Here is a 27019-nt window from a genome sequence, read left to right as displayed (position 1 = left end):
CCGCTGCCACAGGGGGCCAGTGTTGTGAGTCAGTGCAAAGCAAGAGCGAAATAAAACAAATACGTGTAAAATATTCAGTTCAAAGACACCTAAGAGACATTTTGATTTTATATTATGAAAAAATAGTCTTCCTTCATTGCACATTTTGTTTCCCCACATATACATATGTGCCATAAATAATTTAACATGGCTCTTATACTGAGCCGGAATCATATTCTGACCTTTGCAGCCTGGTAACCCAGGTTCATCCAGTGCGGTGTGGCGAAGTGCACCGTCTCTGATACGCTGTAGCCACAGCACACTTTAGAGACAAAGGCACCTGGGTAGCAGACCACAAACTGGCCGCTCCGCTGGACCGTACGGTAAACCTTGATGCCTTCGCGGCACAGCACCTCTGGAGAGATCTGGAAGAAAGGAAAATGAATGTTATTTCTAGAAAAGAAAGTGGTTTTTAGAAAGTTCAAACAACACTCACCATGATGTTCTTCTCCAACATTTCTAGTCCTGGGGTGCCATTGGCCTGAAGCAGTGTATGGACCACCTTGTCCAGCTTAGCCTTCTCCTCAGCAGGGACAGAATACCTGTTGGAGGACACAAAGGCACATGGGTAGATTAATAAAGGGTCCACAGAGAGGAGACTATGCACTCACTGCACTGTTATCATGTATACAGTATACCAGTGATGATGAGGAAAAAATGCCAGTGCATACTTACCAAATGCAATCAGCACCAGTGTGTAAGTAATCAATATATGGAAGGCGATTTTGGTCTCGAGACCAGCATGAGGTAGAAAAGACCATGCCAATGTTAAGCCAGGGAATGGTCACCCCTGAGGAGAGAGAGGGGTTTAAAGAGAAAAAAAACAGAGCATAGGACATTACTAACTGCAAACAGAAACAATGACACAATCTGTAAATCTAAGTAGACCATACAAATGCATTTTTCTGGAGCAATTTGCAGCTAAATTTGAGTTAGAGAACTTTATGTTCTTACCAGGCACAGCACCCAGATGCCTCAGAATGGATCCAGAGTTATTGGGAAGGACAGTGAGGTTCCATCCATGTCTGAGAAAAAAGATAAGAGAGATTGTTGTTTATCCATTTTTCCCCAGGGATACCAAAGAAACAAACTAGCTGATGGGCAGACAGTGTTACTGATTCAAACCAGTGGCCTTCCGGCTAACAGGTCAGGACTACAGTTGTGCGAGACAGGCAGAATATTCTGTGTAAAAAGAGAGTGTGGTGCAAAGGCCTGTGAGCTACTTACTTTGAAAATGGCTCTGACTTTCCTGTGGGGAATCCACTGCCATGTGTACTGGTGTCCACCTTCCCACAATGCACCGCCACATGGCTGTCTCTCTGCTCCACGATCCTCCAGTACTCTTCCTGCAAGAACGAAAAAGGAAGGAAAGGCAATCAGTGGAAGAATGCATGAAGCAGGGTGTGTGTTTCAGGTGTGCCTCATAGTCAGGTAGGTCAGCTAAGTCATCAAGTTTCATATTAAAGTGTGCCATGAAAAGACTACAATGACTTTTTTATGTTACATTTTTATGGCATACTATACGATAATTTATTTTGTTGGCATACTTTACTATGACATTTGTATTTATATTTATGGCTTACTATGCCACTATGACTTTTTAAAGGACATTTTCAGAATCACCTTTATTGGCCAAACATGTATACCCATAGAAATAATTCAACTGTGGATATTTTTGCTCTCAATTTACAAAAACAGAAAGTTACGTAAGCTAACTGAACAAATGTTGTTTGCTAAGGTTTAAATGAAAACAGAACTACTAGTGGCTGAAAGGGGTTTACATAAACCTAAATAAAAACAATCATCATCACAACATAAACAAAAAACACACAAAGAACACACAAAAAAAACCCTGAAATTTCCTTTTTTTTGGCAAGCAGGGGTAAGGTATTGAATGTAGACAATGCAGTTTACATTCAGTACAATTGATTTAATATTTAATGTTGGCATGCTCACCTCAACGTCAGCAGCTCCTGGTTCCTTGTTAAAGCACATGGTCATGGTGTTCCGGGCTATCCTGAAGAAGTTAGTCAAAGACACCGATTTCCCCTGCAACAAAGAGCCAATAAACATAATGAGTGTTCTGCAGGAGTCTGAAAGCAAGAAGAAAAAAACTCCACATATGTATGGTCTTTTGTCATGTTAAAACAACTTTGGAGCTGTATAAAACATGAGAAAAGAAATATTTCTGGACATCAATAAAGTGAAAGTTCTCCTATTTTCCACCACGTTTGTGTGGGTCAGAAAGTCAGAAGGGAAGCGCAATAGTCAAAAGAATGTACATGTATCAACTGTACACATGTAGGTATGTGCCTCAATGCAGCTCCGCCTCAATGCCTCCCTTACAAGCCACAGATACATTTCCCCTGGACTTGACCCCCTCTCCCATGGACACTCCTGCGACAGAGAAGCTTTGAAGGTTACCATAAATCTGCCGGCTCGGGGCCTGGAGACGGATGAACCCTGCTGAAAGATGACCTTGCGGATTCTTCATCATCATAGTGACAATTTGTCATCCTTTTCTTTCTTCTGTATCCAGATGTTTTCAAAACCTAAATTACCTTCTTATAATTTATATTTCTAAAACAGCTACAGGGTTGTTAACTCGGGCAGTTAAATAATACAGTATAGTATTGACCTAGTAAGCAGGGCTTTCTTCAGGAGAGTCAGTAGCAGCACTTATCCAAGCCTTTCCTGGTGTAATTAGAGTTAATTATACCCTTGACATGCACTTTGTTCTCTTGATAGAAAAAGTGAAATATAACCTCCTCTTGGGGGCCACTCGTGATGAAAAATGCATACAAATCTGAGCTGTGCAGAAAAGTGATGGGTCATATTTAGACAAGCCTGTCCCGTCAGTATGGTGACAGCCATTCACATGTCACTACGTTGAATAGTGCTTCTATAATTCAGAGGTCTATGGACTGTACTGGGTCGGGTCTGTTGACAATATCTCGGTTTTGCAGAGGGAGGTCATATGGAGGGATTTAGTTACCAAAGGAACTGGGAGGGAAAAAAATCAAATGGGATCCACATTTGAGCTGGGTGGAGTATTGTGCAGTGTGAGAGTGAAAGCCAACACAGAACAAAGTCATCTTAATTACAGAAATAATTACCGCTTTACCCCATCAAGATGCTGTGTCATGACAAAAATGTGCAAACAAGTTCTTTGCAAATAAATATTGTGCATCCACAAGAAGTGCATAGTTTTGTGAAAAACTAGTGTGGGGTATGTGTTTGCAAGAACTGCCTTTGAATTTATGTACATGTGGGTGGTAGAGGGACTTGGCAGAGGGATCGACAAGAGGACCGGGGATTTGGGAAAATAGCTGAGAGCAAGGGCATGGGCTGAAGGAGAGAAGCCATGGGTGGGAGAGGGCTGGATTAAAGGAGCTGTAGGGTGGAGAGAACTGGTGAAGGCGGGGTTTGAAGGGGGCGGGACGAGGCTGAGAGGAAAGGCTGGTTTGGGGGCTGCCTTTTCTCTGACCTACATTTCAGCCAGCCAGAATCAACACAGCTGCCAGCAGGCTGGGGTGGTGGGAATACATCTAATGTGTGAGTGTACACACACACAAACACACAAGCTAAACTACTGACCACCTTACCACACACCCAGCTGCACAGAAATATTTAATAAAACCACGAGATGTGCAAGGTATTGTCTCAGGTCTTTACAATGCAGTTACATGACACATTTACTGCTACATGTAAACAGATGTGCAACCCTCTAATGTTTGCTTTCATTAACCACAAACTATGACAGCTAACAGAAGGATAATGTTACCAAGAACACTGAATACAAATTTCAATATTAACAGCTTTGCAGTTAACGCCACACTAACATTCTCCCCATGAGAAACCCAACCATAGTATGTCCAGCTTAGCTCCTACTGAAGATAGGGTGCATGTTTTGTCACTTGACAGGTAGAGTGATATTGAAACACTCAAATTTTAGTGTAGATACTATTAAAAGGTGTAGGCCCTTGCACCTCATGTGTGACATCTGACCTGAGCAGCTTTCAAGGCCTCATTATTGCTCAAACACCACGCTACAAAGGGTTTGCCAATCATCATAGAACAAAGACTATGTGCACATTGTGAAGGCATGCCATGTTGTTAGGTTAAAAGGCCATAACAAACCTAATAATGATAGCCAACATGCTTATAAACAAAACTATGATATACAAGATATATATAGCCTCTTCTGACTTCAATATCATTTTCTTTTTGCAGACAAACTGAAAAAAAGGTATTCAGGCCAATGACGAAGCAGCATCCAGAGATGTTTCTATAGTTTAGTGTTACTGCTGATCCAAAGATGGCTAACTGTTAGCATCACAGCAAACACTATAAAGAACTGACCCTGAAACAGCTGTCATTCAGAGAACAGTTGTGCCTGTAGTGATATTCCCAGAAAAAAATCACAAGCTGTGAACAGCTAGTGACTGTTTTACCATCACAGAGAAGTGATCGGTCTGCCACAGAGGGTAGATGAAGCTAATGCAACAGACTCATTCTTCAAGCAGAATACTTTCTTTTCTCCGATCTCTGCTAATGCGAGTAAAAAGTTAATGTTGCTGAACCAACAAAGAAAAGAGCGATAACTAAACACAATGAAACCTCTTTGAAACGAAAACAGATACACTCATGTGTCTCTTGTCAGTATTGCTTACATGTAGAAAAACATCTCCTTCATCCTCACCTTGTTAATACATTTGTGCTGGTCACTGAGAACACCCCTGTCCTCCTCTTCCTGCTGCTCCTCTCCATGCTGCCTGTCCTCTTTGCCTTGTTTTTCCTGAGCGAAGAGCCGGCGCCGGCCCGCTTTGACCTGAGCCTCCAGCTCCTTCAGACGGTGATACACTCCATTGTTGCGGTGGTTCCCTGTTGCCCCTCCCACTATCCCTCCAACTAGCCCATTCTTGGGCTCATAGCGTGGCAGCACCAGTGCACTAGGCGCTGAGGAGTCCGAGAGACCCTCCAAGGGGCCTCGGCGTGACTCCAGGTTCTTTTTCTCATGCAGCACCTCGTCCTGCAGTCGCAGGCGCTCGTCGGCGCTGAGCGAGTCATAGGAGAGGATGTACTGGAGGTACGCTTCCTGCAGCTTGGCCAGCCGGTCCTGCGCTGACTTAGGGATGCGCAGAAGGTCGGCCAGCTTGGTCCACTTCTTCAGGTCCATCACCTGCTGCATGCCGCCCATGTCATTGATGAGCTGGAAAAAACGTGACAGGTCCACTTCACAGCCACCTGTGCAGAGCAGAAGGACAATAAGAAGATTAATTCAGGGAACAAAAAAGAGTGAGCTTACTGTGGTTAGACTTAAAAATTGTGACAGATTCAAGAGGACTCCATGTGTCTCGTGGATGAGAGTTATGTTTGCTAAATTAAGTTTCCTATTTTCACTAAAATTGAAGTCTGTGAAAGTGAAAAAAACACAGACTTCAAAGCAAATTAAAATCAATAAGACTGCCATCTTAGAGCATCTGCTCCTTTTGGCTAAACATGCCTCTCTTCCAGCCCAGTTCATTTTATTTGAAACGGCCAATTGAGCTATCACCTTTTGAAATGATCTGAACCGTTATTGTGCCAAACAGAGACACAAATTCTGTTAATGTAGAACTGATCTGCTGGGCGCAGTAAAGGAAGTCATTTGGAAGCAGGCAATCCTGGCTGGCTGATGCCACTCCACTGTGGCTCATTGGCTGCCAGGTCCCTCTGGCTAACAGCCGCATACCAACTGTACTCACACTGGGCTAATCTGAATACAGCTGTATATTAAAGCAACATGCACAACACAAAGCAGTGCAGAAGTGATAAAAATCAACTACCATGTATGCATGGGAAGCAGGAAACTCACACATACAGTTTCTGTCTAAACTGAGGCTGTTTAAAGGATCATAAATGCTGATGTCATTGTGAGAAATGGAAGGTGACAGGGCAATCTGGGGAAAATATTGTCTTCGTGGCCGATCAGGCCCCTCGCCAAGTTGTTCCACATTGTTATTGTCATCTATAAACAGGAAGATAAAATCAGGCCGAATGCCACTGAAGCTTTCAGAGCACCACTGACACCAATGGAAATAACATTTGTGATGCCTGTAATACTCAGGCATTCACTGGCTGCTTTTGTCATGGTCTTATACCAGCAGAAGTGACAAAACAATTGGATACTGAGAGGGTATTGGCAGTTGTTTTTTTGTGATCATACATTATGTCAGGATTAATGTCCTTTGATGTGTCTAAGGAATTAATGTGTAGTCTCTTGATTCATTTCTGATTATGGACACCTCAAAAGGGCATTTATTCCATTGTCACTTGCCAGAGAAAAAAAAATCATCAAAATATAAAGTTTTTCAAAAGCCACATGTTTCCCTGATTACAACTGAGAGCTTGACTAATACCTGGAACACCGATTACCATTCCATAACGTTCTTATGCAATGAAAGCACCGTTGACTACTCCAGAAAATAGTACGAACCATAGATACAACTTGACAACGGGAGAGCTATCTTATGAGCTAGAAAGCGAACGTTACGCTAGCATGTTTCAAAGTAATTACAATGCGTACAGTTGACAAACAATACATATAATTTGGCAGGAAGTTAAACAACAAGACTAGCTAGCTATTCAGCTGCGTCATTATCCGCAAATCTATATAAATATTTTTACGAAACAAATACGTTGGCCGCAGCCTGATGTAGCAAGTTAGCGAACGTTAAATAGCGACTTTAGATGGGGAAGTGTACTTCTTGCAGTGTTACTGTCTAAAGCCTGTAGTGGTAAGAGGATGAGGCACTTATTTACCATTTTAAGTGTTGTCAACAATTGCAGTAAATCGTAAACGAAGACTTTGACTACATCCATTTTTTTTAGCACTCCGTCGACCAGAGAGCACACGTTAGCTGCTCGTAAGCTAATGTTAGCAAGCTGAGGCACTGCTTACTGTTTGGTTTCACTGACTTTCCTTTTGCAAAGGAAAGACAATACTATATAATCAATCTTATAATACAGTTGGCCAAATGGCATATACATAAATGTCCCTACATTAATCGAAAAACATCTCTTTCTTGTCTTTGTAAATGAAACCAAACAGTATATTGAGTCTATTAAGAAATCTTCCAACTTGAAAGTTGTAAAAACTTTGAATTTATGTAAACTTTACAGTTTTTTCGTATGAGGACTCGCCTATGTATTGTTGAGACCCCCTGACAGCGTTTTATATTGTTGGTGTATTGTCTTGCATTGTTTTGCTTTAATAAAGTTTTTTTTATAAAAACAGCACTGCTTAACTTTCTTTATTCTACTGTAACACAAGTTGCATACTGACAAAATGCTTGACTGTGACAAAATACTCGCTGCACACGAAACAATGGAGTTTCTCGATGCCTCACTTTTTATTGCCTGTATCCACTTTGGTCTCTTTAGTTTAGTAGCTTATAAAAACTTAGTTGTGGGCTCTTAACCTGATTGGGCAGCAGCTTTATATGCATTTTTTCTGTTGTTTGCTAGCAGACTAAATTGACAAGGAGGTACAGTTGTTTTTTCTCCCGGTGTGGGTGGGACTTAAATGCGCTCTGTCCTGCAGCCAATCAGAATTATCAGAGTATGTACCAAGTAGCTTGTTCTAATATACAGTATCTAGCTTATGATTATCTTATCTTTACAGTCAACATAGGCTGTGAATGAGAATCAGCCAAACGTGTAGACAGGGCTGTAAGGAGGCCTCAGTTTGGAACAGAGTGTCTGCCTTTAATTCAGTCCTATAAAATCAATAGCTCATGTCCTCTGTGGCAGCCTGCAGGAACAAACCTGTACCTTATTGCTTAGTTAATTCAATCAATTCAGGAAGGAGTTTTGTAGACTAAATTGCCTTGTGTACATTCACATATACATGTTTGTGTCCTCTTGTTTGGCTCACTTACCAATGACAGGTGGCTCATCCATGGTAATGCCCTGAGATTTGAGGTGCTTGCGGATGCAGGCCAGCCGCTGCACGTTGGGGCCCCAGCGCCGGCCCAGCATGTGGACCCTCTGCACCTGTGTAACAAAACGCATCTCCTCGCTCAGCTTGCACTCTGGCCGCCAGTCTGGTGGCGGGACCACACGGCACATGCCAGCCACCTCGGCCTGTTCCCTCACTGCATCCAAGTACACCAGGGGGTCCTGGAACTCCCGCGGCACTGGCCGGAAGACAGGGGCTTCACCCAGCGCTGCCCAGCCCTCTGGCCTGCTCCGCTGGCGCTCCCACTCCTTCTCCTGTTCGCGTTCTTTCTGCCGTGCCATCTCTTTTTCATGTTCCCAATCCTTGTCACGGTCAGCGGGTCGTAAAGCTGCTGGTTTGAGCTGTCCGGGGTTGTTGGTGGAAGTAAGCGGAGAGGAGGTGGTGGAGGAGGAGGACACAGAGGTTTGTTGGGGGTCTGAGGTAGTGCTGGCACGACTGGGGTTCTGTGTGTGATTCTGGCCTGATGAGGGGGAGGAAGAGGAGGAGCTCCGACCATGAGACCTGCTCTGCTGCTGCTGTGCTTGTCGAATCAACATCAGCTTGCCGGCCGATGCCCGCTTGGGTCGCTGGTTCACCGGCTCCGCATTGGCTGCTGGTGTAGAAGGAGGTGGAGTTTGTTGAGGAGGGGGAGTAGGAGGTGGAAGTGGGGTAACAGGTGGAGTTTGTTGAGGAGTAAGGGATGTGTCTGATTCATGTCCATTAGAAACTGGAGTGGTAGGGGTGGTGATTTGTGTGGCAGCTTTGTCTTGATTGGCTGCCTTCTTGCTGCTGCTGCGTGTCTCCAGAGGCGTGGGTTGAAGCTTGGCCTTCTTGGCCTCAGTGCCAGTGGTTTTGGCTTTCTGCTCAATAACCCCTGTCCCCACTGAGTGGAGGACCACCTCAAGACGCCGCTTAGAGTTACGCAGTCCCTCTCGACCTGGGCACTCCCCCTGCTGGCACTGTCGCTGCCCGTCCTCCTTGGCCAGGGTGTTGTGCCGCTGCCCATTTAGCCTGCCGTTGAGGCGGGCACCGGCAGCCACAGTGTGCAGCCCATTGGATAGTAGCACCTGTTTGCGAGTTTTTGCATTGCTGTGGTGGGCTGGTGCCGCTGCTTTTCCTGAGTTGGCCAGTCCATTGCTGGCTGCTGGCTGGCTGTGCTGATTGTGATTGTTCGCTGACGATGTTGCCGAGGCGGCGCTGTTGTGTTTGTTGCTGCTGCTGAGTTTGGTTTTCTTGCCCAGTTCTTTCTGTTTGGCTTTGGTGTAGGTGACGTGGCCCTTGGACACGGTGGCTGTGTACTTCTTCACAGTTTTGGACGGCAGTCGGAAGTCGCGGCTCTTTTTGGCACCACCGACAGCTTGTGCCGAGCCCGCCCGCGTCAGCCCGTTCACTTTAGAGACCTGAGATCAACAAAAAATACAGAGGTAGTACACATTAGATTAAAAGGATAAAGAATCTTATCACAATGCTGTGGATCAATCATGAATATGAAGTCATTTGGAAATATATTGGAAAACAGCACAGGGAAAGGTGGGGGCTTTCTACTCATTTTGTGTCTCTTTGTTGTTGTTTTGCATCTTTTTGTAGTTGGTCATTTTGCATTTCTTGTAAGTGAAGGCCAGGTGTCTCATGACACTTTGGGCCCCTGGGCCTGTGCCTGGTTCAGTAATCCATCCACAACTGTATCAAAGATAGCAACATTTTTTCCAAATTGTACCCACACACAGATAAATTCTATAATCAGAAAGCACGATAAGACACATGCAGGGGCGTGGGCACACCCACACTCCACAGCGAAGAGGCCAAACATTCAGATGCTAACACTGCAGTTAAACATTTGGATGGTCAGACCGAAGCTATTCGTGGAAACCTTCACTATTCATTAGAGAACCGATCAACTGTCTTGATTACTATACTTTCAAATGCAGTACAGTTCTGTAAACTGCAGCTCACACTGCTGTCAACACAAAGGCTGAGATTTAGAAAAGGATATGTGCAAACCAAAACCGAAACCACTACATCCCGAGATAAACAACAGTTTGGAACGGGTAGGGAAAAAAAAAAAGAGATGACATGAGAGGAAAAGCAGGGATGGCTCCATGGTTTCTGCTAACAGATGGCCGGACAGTATGAGGTAGGAGGTGGGGTCACTGGGACGGAATAAAATGCCATCGGGGCGCATAAAAACAGCCTTTTATTTGCTGTGGGTTTCCTTAAACGCTGTAATTCAATTTTGGTGCTATGAATAAAGCTCCTGTATGTGTGTGTGAGAGAGAGATAGAGAACGGGACTGTGCATGTGTACATGAATGTGTGTGAAGTCTTTGAGGCCCCCAGCTGTAGATCAGAGGTTTGGTACAGTGGTGTCTGGTTCCACGACTGGCCCACTGGCTACAGCTGTGGGAAGAAACGTGGTCACCACCTCCCTCGGTGCAAAGAGCTTTACAGCTGGATTAGTCCATGTACAAATCTACTCGTAAAATTAAACTGTGTATAAGACACTGTCTAGCTATTTCACCCCCATCTTTGACTCCATCACTGTATTCCCTGCATCTCCTTTCTTCCACTTATATTTCCCCTGTATGCATTTCTAAGAATATCCACTTCCCTCTCTTCCTCTCCCTCCTCGTCTCCGTGTTGTTTTCATGGCCCACTTTCAGTGCTGCCAGGAGTTTCTCATTCCCTTTTCCTTCTCCCTCTCTCCCTTCTCTGTGATTGGTCTGTTTGTGTGTGTGTGTGAGACAGACGGAGCGAGACAGATATAGTGTTAAGAGATCTTATAAAGTTTAAGTTTGGCTGCTGATATCTAAATAGGTTGAGCTGGAGGGCATCTTTCTGTATCGTATTGACTTAAAAAGCTACCTCATCCTATTGTATATAGCTACATTTTATTTTCAGACAAAATACAAGGCACACTTGTACATAAGCCATCATCGACCCTGATTGTCATTAGAAAATGTATGATCACATTTCACTGCCATCCATCTACTGTATCTGCGTGTCTCTGTGTCCAGACCAGCTGGAAGTGAACCACAGAAGAAGAAAGAAAGGAGGAGGGATGGGAGAGATGGAGTTATCAATCACAGTCGGGGCGCCACAGGAGGGAGGTGACAGCCGGCTCATTGACAGGTTTGCCTTTGAAGGGCTCTCGTGTCACACTTGTGTGTGTATATGTGTGTGTGTGCGTGTGCACATGTATTGTATTGTGTTCGTCTCAGGTGGCGGGGGGCCGACACAAAGACCAGGCCATTAAAAGATAAGGGGGGACTGAAACCTAACCCTGCCTCCGTCAATCTTTCCCCTCCAACACACACACATACATATATACACACACACACACACACACACACACACACACACACACACACTCCTCCATACAATGGAAAAACACTGGGTGACAAGGAGAGAGGGAAGAAAGAAGGGGTGAGGAGAGGAAAGGGATGAAAGAGAGAATTCAAGGCTGCACAGCAAGCGCTGTCGAAAGACCCGACTGTTTTTTATGTCATACATATTTCGTGTCACATTTTATGCTTTCCTCACAAAAAAAGCTGAACACCGTCATGTGATTTAACATGTTATTTAATAATTAATTACTATGGCCCTCCCCTTTTAGAAGAATAGTCAACAAATCAGTCATTTTTGCTCTCAGTTCACATAGATTCCTTTAGTCGATGAGTCATTTTTTAATACTTTTTTAATGACTTATTTCAAAGAAACTTATGAGCACAGCTCTGGTGAACACAGGATTTAAAGTGGCGCTTTTGCATTTTTCTCGATGGAGAAGCCCAGTTGATTAAATTAACCGATTAATTAGTCAACAAAACTGTGTAAGTCGACTAAGGATTTCTTTAGTTGAGGACAGTCCTTTTAAATTCAACCTCACTTATTTTTAATTGTTTCCTTTCAAATCAATACGCTGTTCAATTTGATGGTTTCTTTAGTGTTACAGTAATGCTGAAATAGTAAGTAAATGCTACAGCAGCAGTTGTCCAGAGAGGTACTATATTTCTCCAGCCACAGTTTGCTGACAAAGCATTGAGTCTGAGAGACACGCTGTTATGGCTGCTTTCTGCCACAAGAGGGCTCATCGGACCGGCTCTGTTCAGGGGAGCTCGGCAAGTCTCCATCACTTTTCTCTCTTTAATTATTCGGTCTGGTGGCAAAGGAGGATGGCATAAGGGTGATGATGAGAGGAGGAAAAATATGAGGTAAAGAGGCACGAGCTAGTTTGGATACTTTGATGGGGTGGGAAGAAAAAGAAAGAAAGACAAAATACATAAAAGGATAGGGAAGTTCACTCGCGGTAACAGCCACTGGCAGAGAGAATTCGAACAGAAATGAGAAGGATGATGAACAGAACAAGGAAGACAATGAAGCCAAAGGGGAAAAAATAGAACACACAAACACACACATACACACATATACACATATACACACACACACACACACACACACACACAGGCAGCCAGAGTCTGTTCTGGAGTGGATTTCGGTCGCATGTGAGTGGGGAAGGGGAGGGAAGGGGAGGGAGAGGGAGGTGGGTCTAGATGACATCATGTGTTGCTATAGCCCAGCTGAGGCCTGGCAGGAAGATTTTTAACAGGCAACATCTGCAAGAGCCGGTCCTGAGAAGAAGAGGGGGAGAGAGAGAGAGAAAGAAAGAAAGGGAGAGAGAGAAAGAAGGCCAGCCAAAGGATAGGAGACAGGAGAAAGTTTAACCCTTACAGAGCCATGCTGACTGACAAAGGAAGGGAGATGCTGGATAGGCTGTGCACATTTTCAATCACAGAGAGATTTCTATGTCTTTGTCAGGTTGTTGCAGAAGTTCAGGGCAACAAAGATATTACACGGGGAACAACAGCTGTGATTGGTCAGCTCTGGTTGTGTTTTCCCCAACATTTCTCTGATGCTGGTAAAGATTAAAGAAAATTGGCAGGTAAAAGAAACGCTCAGTAATGTTCTTTTTTGTGATCTACTAAATTCCTTTCCCATTCTCCTCACCACGATGCTCTCAATCACCAGGGGAGTGAAATAATGTAAACATCATAACTTTGGGCATATAATGAATGCATGACACAGCTTGACAGCTACCAACACATCCATCAAGTGTTATGGTGGTGCGATTGACGATCAACGGGTTAAATCCTATGCTGAACTATAAATCAATTCCTATGCCGGAGTCATTTACTGTGCGACTGGCGGAACACCTCGACGGCGAGGCATAAATCCGGCTTAAGCCTTCTTTCCCCTCTGCTGTCTTATTAGGGAGCGATGCGATGCGGCCCTGGGCAGGTTGACTTTTAAGCAGCTAGAGAAAGGTCACTACAGCCTCTCACTAATAACACACACAAGGCAAAACCTCTTCTATAACCTAAACTACATATGGCAAAAGATTCTTGCGCCAAAAAGACACTTAAAGAATCTTAATCTTTATGTTATCTTATTGGTTTGTTGGCTACTTTTTTTTTTTTTCACATATTGGAGTATTATAATTGGAGGTTAATTGGCTGAGTACAAACAAATACAGAAGAAAGTGCAGTCCTTTTCAAATGATGCCGAGTCGGCTAAATGGTTTGGCCCTGCACTCCCCACCTGCGCTCGTTGCTGCGTGCAGCTGCTTTGCTGACATCCCCGCTTTTGTTATTTAATTAAAACGGATAGAATCATATTGTTTTATAAAAAGGTCCTGTTACGGCGCATGTATTTTGTTGATACAAGCCGCTATTAAATTAAGCAGAACTGAATCACGGTGAATTGAATTATGATAATGCCTTTACCCTTCGGTTTTACACACACAACCCCTAGTTCGTTTTACGGCTACATAATCACTTAACCTTTTATATGGCTTAGCCTGTATTTTCGCAGTTGGTCGTGTGTATAAATGTGTGCGAGTCTTGAACACACATGGTTAACACACATACTGTTCATGCTAATTGAAGGGAGAGCGAGAGGGAGAAGAGGAAAAAAAAAGAAGCACTAATCCTTCCAAATGATTGGAGCCATGTTGTCAAGGGCAAGATCCGTCTGTTTGACACAGGAGCGGAGACAGAAGAGCGAGTGGAGCATGAAGAGAAAATGAGTGAAAGAGAGACGGAGAAAGGTGGAATGAGAGCGCAGGAGTAAAAAACTAAACACAGCATGAGAGGAGTCAAAAGAATCACCCAGGGTGCCAACAGTGAATTGAAAAAGAAAGAGAGTAGAAGAAGAGTGATGGAACAAAGACTAGTGAGTGAGTGAGGCTGAAGTTTGTCTTGGCAGGCAGTCGCTCTCATTGAGATTCATTGTTGGTTTTACTGGACAATTCCAGCCACTTTAAAAAACCTGAAGCACATGCCTGAGTCTGCATCAGCAGCACCACATTACAACAACAACAACAACAACAACACTGGAGAGAAGGCCGGGATTCAACAGGAAGGAGAAGGCAGTGCAGGAAATAGGAAAGAAGACACAACGACTGCAAAGGGAGCAGATAGATTATGAGAGAGAAAAAGACAGAGTGAAATGTTGAGCCTCGGCAGACAATTGCTTCTGACTAGCTAATGTAATCATACGAATGCCACTTTTCTGACGAAAGCCACCTCTGCCCCCTTTCTTCCATCTCCTCCTCCTTCTTCACTTTGTGGGGTTCCTTGAAACCTGCTAAGTGCCATGGAGAGGGAGGCAGGCTTTCACAGCCCCTAGCCAGCACTACTAAATATAGCTGCAGTCGCAGCAGGCCAAAACACAATCATTACTCTCCCAGACACAATGGATGGAGGATGGATGGAGAGGAGAGGAGAGGAGAGGAGAGGAGAGGAGAGGAGAGGAGAGGAGAGGAGAGGAGAGGAGAGGAGAGGAGAGGAGAGGAGAGGAGAGGAGAGGAGAGGAGAGGGCAAAGTAAAAGGAAGAGCATGGGGAAAGCAAGGCAAAGGAGGAAATCAGCAATAAAAGGAAAGTAGAGGAGGGAGAGACGAAAGGCACAGGAGTAGTTAGGAGAAATCATTGAGAGGAAGATAAAAAGAGGATGTGACAGATGGGTAAAAGAAAATAAGAGTCGAGGGAGGGGAAGATTTCAAATGGGTATAATAGCCAAACAAACATGCCGCACCTCGAGCCTGTTAATGCAGAATATACGATATGATGATATATCCAGTTATAATGCAGCTATCGAGACCATTCACCTGCCATCGAAGTTTCTCTGTAGGAGAATACTTCCCCTGCATGCTACAGTCACATTTTCAAAGCTATAGAAAGCTTTCATCTTTTCCTTTCTGTGTGGTGTTCATCATGTGCGGTACAGTACCTGTTTGCGTAGCTCCTCAGCAGCTCTCCTCGGCGGCAGCCCGTTGGCTGAGCCTCTACTGTTGGCCAGGGCCTGCTGCTCCCTCGCGTGCTCCCGGGCCTCCGCCCGCTCACTGCGCTCCCTCAGGAGGGGCGGAGGTGGGGGCGGAGGAGGTGGCAGTGGCGGGGCAGGGGCATCCCTGCCGTGGGTTCCCGCCTTGGGCCTCGGACTCTCCCTGGTCCCTGCTTTACCGTGGCTGTTGAAAACTGGAGGGGAGAAAGAAAAGAATCAGGTATGTTGATTTTATGATCCTTAATTAATGTGTGAGAGGAGGATATCAAACACAATTAAGGTAAGATCTCTTATTAGCATGAAGCGGCTATTGAGAGACTTGAAATTAGATTTTAAATTAGCTGAAGTGACATTTAGCAGAAATGGTTTAGAGAAGATAAATGTTGTGGAGGTTGTAGATTTTACAAGTACAATTTTTTTAATAGAGCTCAATAGCGAGGCAATATTGTCCTGTTTAAACCAGTGGTTAGTGATGCTAACTGGTTTAAGTTGTCCATTTACTTCCTTAAAATAATGGAGAGACTAAAGAAATGGAAGTAGAAAAGTAGAACGGAGATTGCACTGTACCACCAACCAACTGACTGCTCAGTGCAAGACAACAATTTATTTCATGGCACGCCCCCTAAAATAACTCCTGGGGATTTACATACGAACTATGATCTTTTCCTCAACCTTAGCAAGTAGTTATGACGACTAAACCTAACCAAACTACAACCGCTTCCAGGGTGTGTCATGTTGTTGCCATCTCCTGTTGTACTGTGCACCCGCAGGTACTTGGCTACTATGGTCACAGTTCTTTGCAATGGCAAAGAGCTCTGACCACCCTGTTATGTTGTATTAAATGGGGACGTCTGTGATTCTCTTATTCTATTTGTATCAGAGAGACCTTGAGATTCCTGCTTGTGCAGCAACATGACTCTGGAGTAAAGCTTTGCATGATTCACTGTTGAGCTTTAGCATGATATGATGTACACATTTATTTATTTATTTTGACATCCAGCAACATAGTTCCTAATTCCAAATGTGCACAAGTCAAAAGTAAATAAAATAAAAATGAAGCCACTGTAAAGGAAACAGGACACTGTGGAGCTAACGAGGCATAAATACCCTCGGACATATACTATGTTTTCTCAGGCTACCGTCTACCCCTGCCAATGCCAATACAAGTCTCAATACCCCCCTGTAGTGCAGAATGGCATATAAACCCCTGGCACCAAACCACAACGACCAAGTGGAAAAGCTCTCACAAACATTGGAGCGACAGGGTTTTGGCTAACATATAGCCCCCAATCAGTGAAATATGCATGATTTAAGGTGTGCATGAAAACACCTTTATACTACATGTCAATGAACCTGTTCAAAAATGGACGCAGACTGCAACAACCCCCAGGGATGATGCTAAACGAGTCGAACGGGAGCAAGGCAATTAACATACACATTCAATAACTCTCTCTTCGGCTTTTATGAGGCTCAATTTAAAGTTTCATGGCGTCTTAGTATCAACAGGCAGCAGGCTGTATGGAAAGAATGACAGGAGGCAAACACACAGAGCATTTACAGCACACATGCAAGGCACAGCATATACAGTGCACTCTGAAAAGCAAAGCATATGTCGTTAGATGATATGTGTGTACGTTTCGGAGCATCAGTGCATGTTTCTGTCTGCAGAAGTGCCTATGCGCTATACTGGGTGTGTGTATCCTCTCTTCCAGTCTCTCGGGCCCCCGGCTCAATGAAAAATGAGAGAAATCCTGACATTTTGAGAAGTGAGCTAAGCAAGAAACTGAGCCCAATAAAAGCTGTTTAATTTAGCTATGTCAACATGGCACATGGCCGAGTGGGAGAGAGAAACGGAGAGACGGAGCGCTGATGAATGGCCTACAATGTAGGGCCTTTCCTGTCTCTCTACCTCCCAGAATAAAATGTTTCTCTCTCCGTCACTAATTCTATTTCTCCTTTTTCTCCACTGTCCCCCCCTCCTCCTCTCCACCTCCTCCCTAAGAGCCCATATAACCCTGCTCATGCTGGAGAGTAGCCCAAGCTGCATATAAAAGTGTCACGTTTGACACCAATCTTAAAACCGCAAAATGTACCGAGGTGTGTGTGTGTGTTTGGCTCTCTTTGTGTGTGTGTGTGTGTGTGTGTGTGTGTGTGGCTGATACCCAACAGAGCACAAACCCTGTCAAACACTGGAGCAATGACCCAGTCTTGACTGTGTGTGTACACCTATGTGTGTAAATGTCCGTTTCTGTGTCCTTAACCCCCTCATCTCTATTGTCCCCTACAAAGTATATCTGCTTATTTCCTTCTTATCTATTTATTTAGCATATCACAGTGAAGGCGCCGAGCTGCTTTGCAAACAGTGTTGGTATACGAGATAAGAAAGGAGACTAAGCTGTCCTCATGCACACAACAAGCCTGGATTTGTTCAAACAGGTTTCACTATCCTACTGTTCGTGCTCCTCATACAGATACGTGCATATGTACAGTTTATGTTTCAAGCTGCAGCTACAGATGATCATGAAAGAATGAGAGAGAAGTTTACGCATCTGTGTGTGTTTTTGGGGGGTAGACGCTGCGAGTGAACTACACAAAGGCGGCGCACAGTTCTCCAAGAGTTCAGTTCAAGCAAATCTATGGACCTCTCTCCCTGGTTCTCTCTTAATCCCAGCAGTCTCTCTCCTGTCTCTCTCCTCCTCCACATTCCACACGAGAGGATGACAGAGGAAAGAGCTGAGCAAAGCGTTCACCTTTTGAACTTTTCTGGCGGCGATTCTACAGACTAAGGAGAGAGGGAGAGAGTCGGGGAGGGCGAAGAGGAGGAACCATGAAATCCAGCCGTTGTTTTGTGGGGAAACGCCTGGCCGGAAGGATTGTATGTCTCCAAAGTCTGCCAGGGCCTCCGGGTTAAAATTGTTTCTCTATTGCTCTATAAAAAACTGTAGGGAGCAATATTTTGGATTCTATAAAATGAGTGTCTTATACACTGCAAAGATACTGCAATATATAAGACCTGCACCTCTATGGAAACGGCACAATCGTGGCTTAGAAGTAGGGAGAATAAGAACTATTGGGTGCAGTATAAGAGAGCTAGAATGCCATAAATCATATAAAAAAAAACACAAGTTTAATTTCTTTGATAATAAAACAAAAGAGAAAAAAAGGAATCATCCCATTTTTTTTGGAATCGGTGTTGTAGAATCGAGGGATTTTTTTTATTTAATATTGCTATTTTAAGCTTAGATGTGGTCATCTTTTCTGACAGAAGTGTTTATTCAGGACTGTAGGAAAAACACTGGGACGCTGTGTAAAATGTGAATAAAAACAGAATGGATCAAATTCAAAATGAGCGTATATATTTAGAAAAAACAAGAATTTCTCAGTTTGAGATTTGCATTTGCTTTGCATTTTGTTTTTATTACGTATTTCACATTAACAAATGGTGTATGAGTGTTTTTTCTCTCTCAGAAAAACATGCTTTTCAAACCTGCTGGCAGATTATGGGGTTCACAGGGTTAATGCAGTAAGATTATTTGTTTCAAGGATTTTCTCTGTTGAGTCGTATTTTTATGGATAACAAATTTTAATAAATCCCTTGATAAAATGCAGCGTGCTTGTTTTTCTTGTCATTACTGTTGGGATTGGGAGTCAGTCTGTTCTCATGGGCTCAGTTGCATGCATCCATGCAATTTCCTAAATGCTGTGCACAAGTGTGTGTCTGTGTATTCATCCAAATGTCTATCTGCCCCAAGGGGGTGTATGTATGCGGTCATTGCGTTGTGTGTGTCGAGGGCCCGGCCAGCTGTTGCAGTGCGTGCATAAACACCTTGTTAGGGCTTAGCAAGCTAAGTGTTAATTAGGGTGGAAAGAGTTGATGTGCTGCTCTGCTATCCCATGTGACTTCCCCTGTCTCTGCAGTACAAAACAAGAGTGCAAACTTAGGAAATTGCTCACGTTCACAGACAGAAACAAGCGACATGACTCTGTCCTCTGTCCAATGACTTATTTTGTGCTCCTGTTTGAGTTTTTCTCTTTCTCTGTCTCATTTCTCCATCAGTCGCCTTCTTAAAATCTCTGGGTCTTTCTATTTCTCTGTAGTTATTCTGCTGGTGTATCATCACTTCTTACTTTCCCCTCACCTCCCTCTTCATCCATCTCCCTCAGAGAGCTCTTTTTTCCTTTTCATTCTCTTTCATCTCTTACACATGGCACTCCAGCACCTTTTCTCTTATTTTTCCTCTGTTAACTCCTCTTTCTCCACAGAAACAGGATTCTGTCTGCTCCTATTCATGACTGCATTTCCCATCAAGCTCTGGGAATATGAAGGAAACTCTATGTGTGCTTATTTCTAAGCTTTAGTCTCGTCCTTACCATGCCCGTTGAGCGGCTGCCTGGCGGGGAGCTTGCCCTTGCGGGGTGTCGAGTGGCAGGAGGAGGAGGCTGAGGCTTGGCTGTTGCTTCCCCAGCCATGAGAGTGGATCCCACCTCCGTTCCTCACCTCCTCCTCCTCCTCCTCCTCGTCATCCTCCTCCAGGTCATCCTCCTCCTGGGAACTTCCGAAGTAGGCCATGTTGCTGGGCAGGGCCGATGAACCTGAGTGCAGAGAGGTGAAGGAAAGGAGGAGGAAGCGACACAGAGAGGGAGATGAATAATAAAAAGGTAGGTTGGGGGAGGAGGGAGGGAGAAGAAAAAAATTAAAATTTGAAATAAGAAAAAGGCAGTGAAAAACACATCTTTACTGTATTCTGATAGTCTATTTCCCACCCACACCTTTTTTTAGACCCCCAACTGTCCATGTACGGGGAAAAAAACCTGTTTCCTTTTTCATTTTAATCTCTGACATTACAGATGAATCAACATCAATATGCGAGTGATGAAATATTAATGTAAAAATAGAAGTTGCTCAAGCGTTTGTGAATAATGGTGATTGCGCTGCTGTTTTTTCATCTGTTATTATCCCAGCTGGTGGCCTATTGATGCTTTGTAAACTGCTCTGCACATAACAGCTCCATTGTTACATTCACACAGACGAGAAAACGCACAAACATAATCAAGGACATGCACGGCACAATGTTCAAATCATTTGCAGAGCGATGACTATATATATTTTAACAGAATGTATACTGTGTCTGAATCAGGCTTAACCTCTCGAATTCTAAACTTTCCTCTTAAATCTGACATCTTTGGATTTACCATTTATCAACTGACCTTGACCTTTGTTTCTAATGTTTGTCCAGTAAATCAGTGGTTTCCAATGTTTTTGGAAACCCCCCCCCCCCCCAAGCCCCATCAGATGAACTCACGTACCACTTCATCCAAAATGCTTATTTTTTTATTCTTCTTATTCTTTTATTCTTTCTTATTATTGAACAGTCAATATTTAGGTTGGTTTGCTCAGCAATTATACTACTATTACTACTATTACAACTGTTGTTAATACTACTACTACTACTACTAGATCTTACATCTCACATCTTAGAGTACAGCTTAATATTTCAACCATTTATCCAATACTTTAGCTATGCTTCAAAATGTTTAGTTATTACTTTTTTTGTAAACAACAACAACCATTACTTTAAGTTAACTTTTTCAGTCATTTACTTCTAGCTTAATAACCAAATAAATTACTTTCAAGCTTGCAATTTAGACTGTTAATCAATTTCTTCAAGCTAACAATTTCAAATTTCTATCCATTTTATTTAAGCTAAAGTCTATCCATTACTTGAAGCTTAATATTTCAACCATTTATCCATTACTTTTACCAAACTACTACTACTAAGGCTTAGTTTTAGCCTAGTATTTCAACTGTTTTAGCTAACTATTTCAGCCATTAAACTTACTTATTTAAACAGTTTTTCCATTACATTTAGCTAAATCTTTTTTTTTTTTTTTTTTTTTTTTTTTTACAGTTCAGCCATTACTCTTAGCTAACTATTTTAACCATGTATCAATCACTTACAAGAAACAGAAATGCTTACAGTGTAAATGTTTCTTATTACAATGTCTGGCAAATGCCACTGCAAGGCATCAGTGGTAATGGTGGTTCTAGCAATATGACTTGCATTACTGTACAGTGTGTAAACGGAGAGGGAGGGGGCGACTTGCAACATATTCTGATGGCGAGAACTGAAGCCGGAGCACTGGGAGTATGAAACAGGCCGTCTTTCCACAGAGACTCTTGATGTTGACAGTTTTATTGAGACATATATACTGTACATGTGCTCAAATATCTAATTCTGTAAAAGAGTTACTTTAGAAAACCAAAGAGTCACTGCAGAGCTAATCCCAAATCTGCCGCTTTCACTCTTCCAAACAGGATTACTGTCAATCTCTCCCCCTATTGGAGAAGAAAGCCGACGTTCTCTCTCTTTCCGTTCTCTGTCACACTCAATCACTTTCATAGTCATCTTTGAGAAATCTAGCTCAATACGTGCTGGAAGGAGGTAAATGGTGTTTGGCAGTGGATAGCCTATAATGTTACCTCAGTTAGCTGAATGTAGACACACACTCTCATAAAAGGTCATAAAGCCCAAAGCTATGTTATTAAATCTCATAATGTTGCACTCGTAAATCAGCGTGCAAACAGCTGGTCCACTCATACAGATGCAGGAATAAAGAAAGCAAGGCAGGCTTGTAGAGTGCAGCAGTAGGCTATATGTTTGGACAGAAACATAAATATATACACACACACATATAGGCACAGTTGTAAATCACAACGGATTTATTGTGCTGCATCATGCCTCAGTGTGCTTACAAAAGCATCATAAAAAATATTTTCAGCAATATTCTGATCTTTGCCACAAATGAGACAACAGACCAGAAGAACACTACATTGCCTGTGTGTGTGTTTGTTTGTTTTGTTGATACCTTCTGAGTTGACTTCCACCAGAGGAGCTACCTCTGCAAGGCCAGCATGCAGACGACAGAAGGTTTCTGCAGCCATGAACCTTTATGGCCAACATGGCTGATTCTGGTATAGGCACAGTCAACACAATCTAATCCTCATAGCTTTGATTAATATGGCTGTTTATGAGCAGGAAACACTGGATTTTTATTAATCCTTTATAAATCGATAGCATAGCATGAACAGCAACTAGGTTTTTTATGACCCTTTTAAGGGCCATAGTGTTTAAAGGGCATTAATGGGAAGCAATGCACGGTTATATGTCAATTAAAATAATGTTAAGCCTCTGAAAAATAGGCTGAATTTAACTAGCCTGCATTAAGCTATACAGTGCGCTTGAAATTACACAGAGTGAATTAAGAATTAGCCAAGCCAATTATTTAATGAGCGCTCTTGTTTTGGAGGGTGCTGAATACTTATCTTAGATTTTACACATCCAATACCTTATTAAGTGGCTTAATAAAAATATAGAGATAACACCAAAATAATTAAATTTTCTAATTGACTTGCACAAGGGGTACATCTTGGGGAAAAAAGGACAGAAATTAGAAGCAAAACTTCATGTAGACTTCACAGGGTTTCTATTTGAAAAAAAAATTTTAAATTGAAAATAATATATGAATGAATAGATGTTTAGTCACCAGCCTTTTGTAATCAATATGTGTGCACTATGACACAAACGAACCCTGTATGTGGACAAAGAAGATTGGCTTAGAAACATTTGTGCATAAGTGTGTATAATGAGAGGACACACTCTAAATGACACCCTGTCTAAGCCTGAGCTTTCCTAGTGACAAAGGAGGGGACGTGGTACAAGGCTTAACTGGTGCTAACCAGTACCATGCAGACCAGAGCTGAATACTAAGGCATTCTCCTTTAAATAGCCCACACTGCAGAGTGAAATAAGAAATAAGAATAGAAAGAGTCCTTAAGGGAACACTGGAGCGTGAAAGCTAGAAAACCCTTGTTCTTTCCCCACCAACAAACTGCTGTAAGTCTTAAATGACGTTGATTTGATAGATTACTTTCTGCTTTTGCGATGAGAACACAAATAATCAGCGTATTGAAGTCATTATTCAAACTTTCCTTTTCTAAAGCATGAGCTACATCTTTGAACACAGATTAATTTTCATTTTTAAAGCGCACTAACAACTATTATTGGCCAGCCGGGGGACCTGTGGTTACTGCATGTCACATCACATTTATTTTGAAAGCTTTAAAGCTAAAAAGTTTAAATTTCATACTCGTATCAAAGCCTTTTCAAACACTATAAAACAGAGGCTGGTAATAATAAATCTGGTTGGGCCTTGGATCACACTCACTCAGCAGCTCTGCCAGTTTCTAATTATCTCCTCAGAGAGCTGGAGAGAAAGAAAAATCTGTTAGAGCAGCAGATCCCCTGAACAGATAATATTAGAGTTTTACCTGCTCTCTTTAACTTCTAAAGGAGATCTGTAGGGCAAAAAGTAGTTGTACAACAACTACGAAATATGGCTTTTACATAAGCCATCGTAACCCACACAGTAAGGCCTGTTTCTTTGCAGGCAGGGATTCTCCACCCCTGTCCAGTGTGTGTTTATGTTGTGGTTTCCTGGCACGCAGGATCTGAAGTGGGATGCAGACAATTATAAGTGGTTGAACCCATGTAGCAGTGCCACTTTGTAGCAAAGTACAATCTTCTGGCTTTTAACCAGAGGATCAGCCCTCGGAGGCTGGGTGACCGCAGCACCACATACAAACCAACAGATACACACATGCACGTAAACACACACACGGACAAACACACTGCACAGACACCTCGTTTATCTTGGCGACAGAGCAAACGCTCCTCTCTTAGACCAAACAAACACACAGAGGCGGCACACACACTGGTCCAATCAGCTTCTAATGACTTGCTTCATTAGCTAAATGGCTGTAATTTACTGCTCTGAACAGGGGTCAGAGGGCCAATGGCAAACAGACCACAGGGGCACCCGGGAGCACAAATGGAGGGAGGAGTGTGTGTTTGATTGGGGGTGCAGGGAAGAGAGGAAAATGTTCAAATACATTAGAGCAGCGGTTCCCAACCTTTTTGGTCTGAGGGTACATCACAGCCAGGTCAGGTGAACTCACTGACTTCATTGTTTCCTAATGGATGCTCCAACTTTATAACACTATTCATAACAGCCCGACCGATATGGGATTTTTGAGACTGATGTTGATACTGATTTTAAAAGGGAAAAATTTTGGATAACTGATATGGTGGCCAATATAGTCATTCTTTGAGCTGGAATGAAAATGTACCTTTTTAATGTAGATTGAGCACCGATTTTTCACCAATCTGCAAATGCACTCAGAGAACTGCTTTGTCAAACATAAAACTTTGTTGAACAATAATTAACATTGTTATACATTATACCAACAATATGATATTGTCAGCCAATTCTATAAATGATAACTAAGAAAATATAAAATAAATAGACATAAAAGAGATAGCTAAAGAAACATCCTTGCTGTTCAATTTCAGTCAATTTCTGACTAAGTTTTCATAACGGCAGGCCAATATCGGACAATAATATCAGTCAATATATCTGTCAGGCTCTACTATTCATTAAATGAAAATGGACTTCTTATCGTCATCATAACTTTAAGCTACCTTACTTTCACACACTATTAACATGCTGTTCAGGTGTTACAGCTGACATAATGTTAATATGTGAAAATATTCTCTGAAAAATAGGAATTAGTTGAGCTATTTAAAATACAAGTAACCCTGATTATTACCTTTACGGTAATTCTGTTCTTTTCATTAGAATTTTAACAGGTTAAGATTCAGGATTTGGGAATGACTGCATTCAATGCAAGGATGGTATGGAGGCAGAATTAATTGTTTTTTAAAGCTGCAGAAAAAGCGCAATGGCAGAAGACAAGGGCCAAACAGGAACAGATGCAACAACAACACAACTGTATCCTCTAATATATTCAAGATCCCTGAACTAAGACTGTCTATGATTTTGGAGAGAGGGAACAGGCGCACAGAGCCAGCATGCCAAACAGATCTTGTGGTCTAATACTGAACACTGGCATCCCGACTACGGGAGTGGCTGCGGTACCAGAGACCCTGAATCCTTCAGCTCCTAGAAAACACACATGAATGCGCACGTACACACACATATATGTGGTTTTTAAAAAAACATAACTCAGTCCTTCTCCAAGACCTCAAACAGGGCTCAAGCCCAATCCCCCAATTACACCATCTTTTCATCCACCTCATTCCAACCGCAGACAAATCATAATTAGGTCTGAAAGAATCTATTAGGATTGTCATTTTTAACGGGGCTCTTGGGTGAGGGGGGGCATAATTACAAACCCTCCATTCTCTGGCTACCCTTCTTTTGTCCCCTTAACTGGAACTGAAACAATGAGGACAATTTAAATAGTCAATCAGGAGGGTTTAGCTGCCATGGGGACATGTGGACGTGCTGACTTAGAACAAAGTGCCGCGCGTGTGCACAGGAAGTGTGAGTGCCGTTTTTAAGGGAAGGTCAGACACAAATCTAGGTTTTCTGGCAAGGAGAGGAAAAGTTATCTCCCACAGCTGAGCTCTGCCAAAACTCTTCATCAGTCACTAGGGGAGAATCAGAGAGAGAGAGACTGAGAGAGGATTAGGGATTACGTCTCCAATTGACATTCCTTAATGTCAGCAAAATCATTAACCCCACAAACAGTGGCTGTGCTCTTCGAGAAGAATGCAGAGTGAGTCACGGTCGCACCACCACCTTCAGCATCACGAGTGACAAGAAAGTCACAACGCGACTTATACAGTTTCCAGGCTTTAATCAAACAGCAATCACACATTAGAGAGAAAGAAAAGTACCTTATCCCTGAGGGAAATTCAGTTGTCACAGCAGCAATGCACTTGAGAGACACATGAGTAGCTGTCGGACTCAAAATCCCACTCCCAGGAGTGGAAATGTGCTTCTAGTTAAGCGAGATTCTCAGACAATAAAAATACCATCAAACAAAATCAACTCCACGCAGATAGCGGTCCCAAGCACAGTTCGCAGGATTGGCAGACGTTTCTTCATAAACCAGATGTGAAAAAGTCCACATCAGCCTCATACATGTAATCACGTACTGGGAATCTGAGTTCTTTGGTTCACTAGGTCAGGGCTGGGAGGTTATGTAAGCAGAGCAGAGAAACCGGACTCGCTGAACCTGAGAGAGAGGCACCACGCTGGGGCTGGCAGGCATGGAAGAAGGCCCAGAGGGCAAAGAGGTAAACACAGCAGCAGTGCACACACACACACACACTGGCACACAAACAAACACACAAAATCATACTCCTGGAAATGAATCTTATGTAAGAGACTGATTTCCAGGAGTGTGTGTAGACAGTTACTCATTTACTCTCTAATCTATTCTTATCTCATCTATGTAATGTGTACACTGGGCATGTGTGGGAGTGTGTGTGTGTGTATTTGTGCCTCAATGAGAACAAACTTTTGTGAATAACTTCTGCACTATTCTAATAAAATCAATGACAATTAATCATTCCTGAAAGACTGTGCTTTTTATTTAAATAGTGGGTATCTCAATTTGGAATGAAACCCCCAGATCACTTGGAAAACCTGGAGCGGGTCTACATTAAGCACTTTGATGTGGATCCATCCTGCTCCTCTCAGTGCTGCCCCCACCCTGCTATCATCAGCACTACACCCTCTGGGTTACCAGAGGCAGACAGAGCCAGAGGCAGACTGTCTGGCTACCACCCAAATGGCTTT

The 27019-nt window shown here is 43.0% G+C and overlaps 1 protein-coding gene across 2 annotated transcripts in view; it reads right to left on the bottom strand.

The window, feature by feature from the left end:
• The window catches only part of jarid2b (jumonji and AT-rich interaction domain containing 2b), a 120732-nt gene that overhangs the window by 5364 nt on the left and 88349 nt on the right, over nt 1-27019 (bottom strand). For both annotated transcript variants that reach the window (XM_059349106.1, XM_059349107.1), the window contains 10 exons: nt 19724-19945; nt 15302-15546; nt 7962-9420; nt 4742-5286; nt 1996-2088; nt 1267-1385; nt 994-1064; nt 715-829; nt 476-581; nt 222-404 (listed from right to left, as the gene is read on the bottom strand). In XM_059349106.1, coding sequence (XP_059205089.1) covers nt 222-404; nt 476-581; nt 715-829; nt 994-1064; nt 1267-1385; nt 1996-2088; nt 4742-5286; nt 7962-9420; nt 15302-15546; nt 19724-19945 — 3158 coding nt within the window. The remainder of the gene's footprint in view (nt 1-221; nt 405-475; nt 582-714; nt 830-993; nt 1065-1266; nt 1386-1995; nt 2089-4741; nt 5287-7961; nt 9421-15301; nt 15547-19723; nt 19946-27019) is intronic.

Source organism: Centropristis striata, chromosome 14 (assembly GCF_030273125.1).
Source record: "Centropristis striata isolate RG_2023a ecotype Rhode Island chromosome 14, C.striata_1.0, whole genome shotgun sequence".
Lineage (NCBI taxonomy): Eukaryota > Metazoa > Chordata > Actinopteri > Perciformes > Serranidae > Centropristis > Centropristis striata.
This window is presented reverse-complemented; position numbering and strand designations above follow the sequence as displayed.